Below are 6,818 nucleotides of genomic sequence, written 5' to 3' on the forward strand. Positions count from 1 at the left end.
TTTGCCTGAAAAGTGCAAAACTAAGAAGAAGAAAAAAACTGAAAAGATAACAGCAATGTTGTGTTTGTCCATACTGCCTCCTGTTGCTGCTGTTACGGAGAGTTCCAGCAGGTGTCGCTGTGGTTCCCTCTAGGGGTTATGTGTACTTCCTGTTATGAGTGTACGGACGTTCATGTTGGCTGCTAATAAACGCCTGGCATACAGTTACAGTGGACTGGTTATTATAAGCAAAACCTACAATAGGATTGCACCAAAGAAGAAGAAGAAAAGAATGAGGAGGGGCTCTAACTGATAATGAACATAACTACAGGCTTGGAGGTCCTAAAAGTCAGGTATAAAAGAAGAATGGTTTGGGGGTTAAGAACACATTTTGGGTAATTATAAAATGTGATTTATGACCCTGTTACACTAGGTTGTAGGCACAAGACTTGAATAATAAGCTAAGTCACTAGAAAGTAATATATAAACAATGCTGACAACCTAAATATCCAAAAGAAATGGTGACAAAAACCCAAACATTAATTATTCAAAAAAAGGTGTGAGCCCAAAAATCTCAAAACAAGAGGCAGGTACAGTGATATTTATTAACAGCATGTAGAAGTGTTACTTCTGATGCGTGGAAATCCCACAGTGGAAATATTATTATTATCATTTCTAAGAGTATAACAATTTTAATTGGAATGAAAAGAAAAGCAGAAGATCGATACCAAAACATGCAGTATCGCACACCACTACCCACAATGCATTGCGGCCTGCCGTCAATCCCGAAGCGCGCTAATTTTGAAATAACACACCACGTGATTACGTTGTGCAGCTGAGTCACGTGACGCACAGCAACAAATCGCTGCAGAGCTGGGTAAAGGGGGCGGAGCAAAGTGTGTGCGCTGGAGAGGATTGAGCAGAGAGAGCTGCTTTTTCGTGAAACGGGAGTAAAGTAGTAAACCTACAGGATCATATACAACTACCTACTTTTCAATCGATATCTGCATCGATCTACCCACCGCTGTCTCTTGGATTGTAGCTGTGATCAGCGCGAACCACGTGTGTCTCAGCTTCCTGATCTGTTAACTGTGTTTGGAAAGGCTTCTAGCTTAATCACAGAGTTGTCTTGTTTGTGGGCTCATCTAAAGGTAAGCACGGAGCTAACTTTGATGTGGTTTTAGTTTATGTTTTTCTCTGGTGAGAATAATAGATTGCTTACTATACATTGAAGTTAGGGAGACTGTAGAGTTTGTGATTGCTTGCAATATTATAATATGGCGGTTGCTAGGAGGTAAGAATACATATAACAAAATAATCTTGGAATATGAACAAAAGGATGGAGTGCAGGGGAGGAGAACAACCAACCCCCAGGACATGAAGCCACGGGTACAAGCCTGGGGGAGGGCAATCAGCCTTTAGTGGACAATTATGTTATGAAAAATGACGTATTAACTACTACAAAACACTGACCTTTGTGGAAATGCTTGGAGCAGACTAACAAGTGAGCTGGAGTGTTCTGCGACGTTATATTTGTCTTCGAATGGTGTGAAATGTGAAAGCCTGCATGCCATAGTTTGCCCTAGTGACAAGCCTGCATGCTTGCCACTAGGGCTGGGCCATATTATACCGTTCACGGTAATACCGGTACAATGTTAGGCAACGATAAGAAAATGGACTATTGCGATAGAATATGGGTAAAACACGCATGCGCGGTGCCTTTGTTTTCATACGCACATGGCCGAAAAAGCATGGCGGCAACAGAGAATGAGAAGGGAGAAAGCGGATCGTTGAGTGAAACGGATGAACCAGAATTAGTTTGTAAAAATGGTTCCACTTCAGTAATGTGGAGCTGGTTTGGTGTTTGTCCGTCAGATACACAACAAAGCACATTTTTTTTTTGTAGAAAAAGCAAGCGGGCCCTCATTATTGCCATATTTGTTGGACTAAGGCGCTCGTAAATCTGGGAGTAATCTGGGTCCTAAACTCCGTCACTTCAGGTCCCAAAGTCAAACGAACACTGCAGCATCACTGAGTTAAAAACTTCTAAATTCTTTCTTAAATCTCTGAAGGATACCCGATCTGTACCAGAAACCAGATACAATGCCGGACATTGTTTCTTCTTCTTCTTCTTCGATGTTTATCAGTGGCTTGTACATGCATGTACATGCAGTGCTGCCGTCTTCCTTTTCAGTCAGTTATTACGCTCTTTAATCCTACTATGTATTTCTGCTTCTTTCGGGCTTTTACAAAGCTTCAAAAAAAAGAAAAAAATATATATATATTAGGGGTGCAACGATACACAAAATTCACAATTCAGTTCGATATTTTTTCAATAGAAAAAAATGTTCATGCCTTTGTAATTTGTCATTTATTAAAATTATAAATATATATTTTAACAAGTACAGTTTTTAAATTTAATGTTGCTGAAACAACCAAGTAATAAAAAATAAATCTGATTGAGGAATCACTCATCTTTGGAAATGAGGGTTTATTACAGAGAAATGTCTCTTTCCTAAATAAAAGCTGTACTATACGCTTCTTCTGGGCTATATTCTCAGCAGCATATTAAACACATCAGGTCCCAATAAGGAGAATCGTGTGCTAATGACTCTGGTAAAGTTTGTAGCATGTGTGCTTGTTGTTTTAGTCTGCTTCCACTTGTCTTTGCACTAGGATGATGTCGGCGTAAATGTGCAGTCCTATTCATTGTGTTCCCACTAGTGCTGTCAGCGTTAATCTGAAATGACGTTAACGCCACAACACGGCAAATCTCCGTTAACGAGCTACCGTGGGGCTAACTGCGCTAACACAATAGTTCCCACCCATGTAATTGAGCATTGCGTGGCACATCCAACATACTGTTTTACTTTTGTCCATGACGCGCTTACCTTCAGGGTCATACTTCACATGAAGACCAAAATAGTTCCAAAGGCCAGATCTGAATGGGGGGGTTCAATTTGCCATGTTACAACGAGCTTAGCTACTGTCTTGCTAGCTTGTGCTGCGCTCAGTGGATCTGCGCTCGACAGTGGAGCCTAGGCGGAGTAGTCGAATGCAGATCCACTGAGCTCTCAACACAGACAGCATTATCAGAAGAAAAGTTGATAAAATAAATTAAAATTTTGTATTGTTTGATACATATGCGTACCGAACCGAAAGCACTGTATCGAACGGTTCAATATCGATATCGATTGATACTTTTTTTTTTTACAACAGGAGTAACAGGAGCAGAAGAGTCTGTTGGAGCAGCAGAGGAACAATTTCAGCCATTTGGACTCAGCTCAGCCACTACAGAGGAAAAAATGTCTTCAACACAAAAGGTGAGAAAAACATCACAGACAACACAACACTTATTGAAACTGTGTGTTCAGCTGGTTGGTTTTTAAAAACCTGTTAACAGCAGCTTTATCTTTTCTATCCTGGGCTCATATATACAGAATCTACATTCAAAATCAGAAACCACAGAAGTCACAAGAAAATACAAAGATCATATTTTATCTACACACATTGAAACAACAATATCATCAGTTGAACTGAAAAAAATTTTGTGAAATAAAAGATTTTCTCCGCTGATCAATATTTCCTAATGTCATTTTAATTATACCTCTCTTTGTGTCACATCATTGTAATGTGATACTATCACCAGAAGGTGGTGGTAACACACCAGCAATGTGTTTGTTGACATGTTTGATTCCACTGACGGAGGGAGTTTCAGTTTGTTCCACGACTGCATTTCACTCACTGCCTCTGTCACTGCAGGACCAACATGGAGCAAGAAGTCAGCACTCTCAGGAGGCTGACAAACCTCACAGAAGAAAGGGAGAGAAAACGTACAGCTGTGACTTGTGTGGAAAGTCTTTTACCCTGGCTGGAGGCTTAAAAAGACACCAACTCATGCACAGTGGAGTTAAACCTTACAGCTGTGACTTGTGTGGAAAGTCTTTTACCCTGGCTGGAGCCTTAAAAACACACCAACTCATCCACAGTGGAGTTAAAGCATACAGCTGTGAGTTGTGTGGGAAGTCTTTTACCCAGGCTGGAGCCTTAAAAACACACCAACTCATCCACAGTGGAGTTAAAGCATACAGCTGTGAGTTGTGTGGAAAGTCTTTTATCCTGGCTGAAGATTTAAAGAAACACCAACTCATCCACAGTGGAGTTAAAGCATACAGCTGTGACTTGTGTGGAAAGTCTTTTACCCTGGCTGGAGCCTTAAAGAAACACCAACTCATCCACAGTGGAGTTAAAGCATACAGCTGTGACTTGTGTGGAAAGTCTTTTACCTGGGCTGGAAACTTAAAGAAACACCAACTCATCCACAGTGGAGTTAAAGCATACAGCTGTGACTTGTGTGGAAAGTCTTTTGCCCGGGCAGGAGACTTAAAGAAACACCAACTCATCCACAGTGGAGTTAAAGCATACAGCTGTGACTTGTGTGGAAAGTCTTTTACCCTGGCTGAAGATTTAAAGAAACACCAACTCATCCACAGTGGAGTTAAATCTTACAGCTGTGAATTGTGTGGAAAGTCTTTTACCCTGGCTGGAGCCTTAAAAACACACCAACTCATCCACAGTGGAGTTAAAGCATACAGCTGTGACTTGTGTGGAAAGTCTTTTGCCCGGGCAGGAGACTTAAAGAAACACCAACTCATCCACAGTGGAGTTAAATCTTACAGCTGTGAGTTGTGTGGAAAGTCTTTTACCCTGGCTGGAGGCTTAAAAAAACACCAACTCATCCACAGTGGATTTAAAGCGTACAGCTGTGAATTGTGTGGAAAGTCTTTTACCCTGGCTGGAGGCTTAAAAAAACACCAACTCATCCACAGTGTAGTTTAAGCACACTACTGTGACTTGTGTTGTAAAGCTTTTGCTCAAAGTCGAAACTTACAGAAGCATCTAGTTACCCACTCTGGAATTAAGGCGTACAGCTGCGATTTTTGTGGAAAAAGGTTCAGTGACAAACAGTACCGAAATATTCACCTACGGATTTACACTGGAAATTATGTTTCCTGCTGTGATCAGTGTGGGAAACTGTTTACAACAGATGCACAGTTACAACGACACATGTTTAGCCACTCTGAGGAGAGACCTTACAAAAGTGAACTGTGTGAGAAGACTTTTAAAGTTCCACATCACCTGAAAAAAACACCAACAGATCCACACCAGAAATTAACTCTACAAGTGCAGTTACTGTGAGGATGTATTGATTTTTTTTATCTTGTAATTTTAACCTGATTGTTTGGAACAGGTCTGATCAATAAACTTATGGAGTTATACTGAATGAACAGTTTGGAAAAATGAAGAGTCATTTTCGCTTGGTAAGCTGAGTGTTTTAATGTAAACAGTAAAACGTAGTTGGACATTGGCAGAGATCACTTACGCTGTCATTGTTTAGAAGCAGAGCAACACAGATGGATCCAGTTCTCAACCCTGTCGTCACTGTAGTGTAGTCACCTCCAATCATCAACGGGACCTTAAACCACGTCAACGTAGACACACTGGGCCCTATTTCAGGAAGCCGGTTTAGAAAACTCAGAGTGAAAAACGATACTCAGGGTTGAGTAACCCTGAACTGTCCAACTCGGAATATTCTGTTTCAGAAAGGCTGATAACAAGTAGTTCAATCAACGCGGAGTTGCTTTAACCCCAAGTGAAGCGCGTGCACGAGGATACATAAAGCCCTGATTAGTGGAGCACAGATTAAGCGAGTCACCATGGAGACGGAGGGAAAGAAGGCGCGGTCAATGTATTTTACAGCGCTTGAGGCTGAAATTCTGATGGCAGCATATGCTGATAACATGCAAATTTTGCAGAAAAAAAGTAACACAGCCTCAGCTGCAAAAGAAAGGGAGCATGCATGGCAAAACATAGCTGACAGTCAATGCGTGAGTGTTAATTTAAACATTGATCTAGGGATTTCCACCCATTTAACACGTTATTTATTATATTTCATTTTTTATTTTATACATTTTATTTCGTGATGTGATGTGAGCGCAGGTGCAACCCAACAGGCCCCAAACGTTCCTGGCAACAAGTAAAAATGAAATATAAAAATATAGTCCAAACAGGTAAGGTGTAATTGTATTATGAGCCATAGTGCTTGATCTGTTTGTCCTATGTAAATCAATTGCAGTTAGAGGCTACATTAATTTCCCGCTCTAATCACTCTCTCCCGGCGGAGAGCTCTGCGGAGAATTTGGGCTTCACGATCTACTGGCTCTTCAAGGAAGGGGCACGCCATGTCTGACCTACAGTCAGGTTTCCGACAAAGAGGCGGAGAAAGTCAGGGTTAGTTGAAGTAAACCTGCTAGGGGGCAGGTTAGCTTCACGGAGTGTGTCGTCATAGTAACTCACTCAGGATTAATCTAAACTCGCTTTGTGAAACCGAAAACCCAGAGTTTTCGTTAACTCAGGGTATACTTACTCAGAGTTTGCACTAAACCGGCTTCCTGAAATAGGGCCCTGGGCCCTGTTTCAGGAAGCCGGTTTGGAAAACTCAGAGTGAAAAACGACACTCACGGTTGAGTAACCCCGAACTGTCCAACTCGGAATATTCCGTTTCAGAAAGGCTGATAACAATTAGTTCAGTCAACGCGGAGTTGCTTTAATCCCAAGTGAAGCGCGCGGACGAGGATACATAAAGCCCTGATAAGCGGAGCACAGATTAAGCGAGTCACCATGGAGACGGAGGGAAAGAAGGCGCGGTCAATGTATTTCACAGCGCTTGAGGCCGAAATTCTGATGGCAGCATATGCCGATAACATGCAAATTCCGCGGAAAAAAGTAACACAGCCACAGCTGCAAAAGCATGCATGGCAAAACATAGCCGACAGAGT

General features: G+C 41.6%; 1 protein-coding gene across 1 annotated transcript; it reads left to right on the forward strand.

Annotated features, from left to right (window-relative positions):
- Positions 1-864: 864 nt before the first annotated feature.
- On the forward strand, positions 865-6,442 carry LOC308392814 (uncharacterized protein). Its single transcript, XM_080876075.1, has 3 exons — positions 865-1,130; positions 3,199-3,302; positions 3,742-6,442. The coding sequence occupies exons 2-3, from the start codon at positions 3,285-3,287 to the stop codon at positions 4,816-4,818; spliced, it is 1,095 nt and encodes a 364-aa protein (XP_080732201.1). The 5' UTR covers positions 865-1,130; positions 3,199-3,284; the 3' UTR covers positions 4,819-6,442.
- The last annotated feature ends 376 nt before the right edge of the window (positions 6,443-6,818 follow it).

The sequence above is a fragment of the Rhamphochromis sp. 'chilingali' genome, assembly GCF_963969265.1.
Source record: "Rhamphochromis sp. 'chilingali' genome assembly, chromosome: 1".
Taxonomy (NCBI): domain Eukaryota; kingdom Metazoa; phylum Chordata; class Actinopteri; order Cichliformes; family Cichlidae; genus Rhamphochromis; species Rhamphochromis sp. 'chilingali'.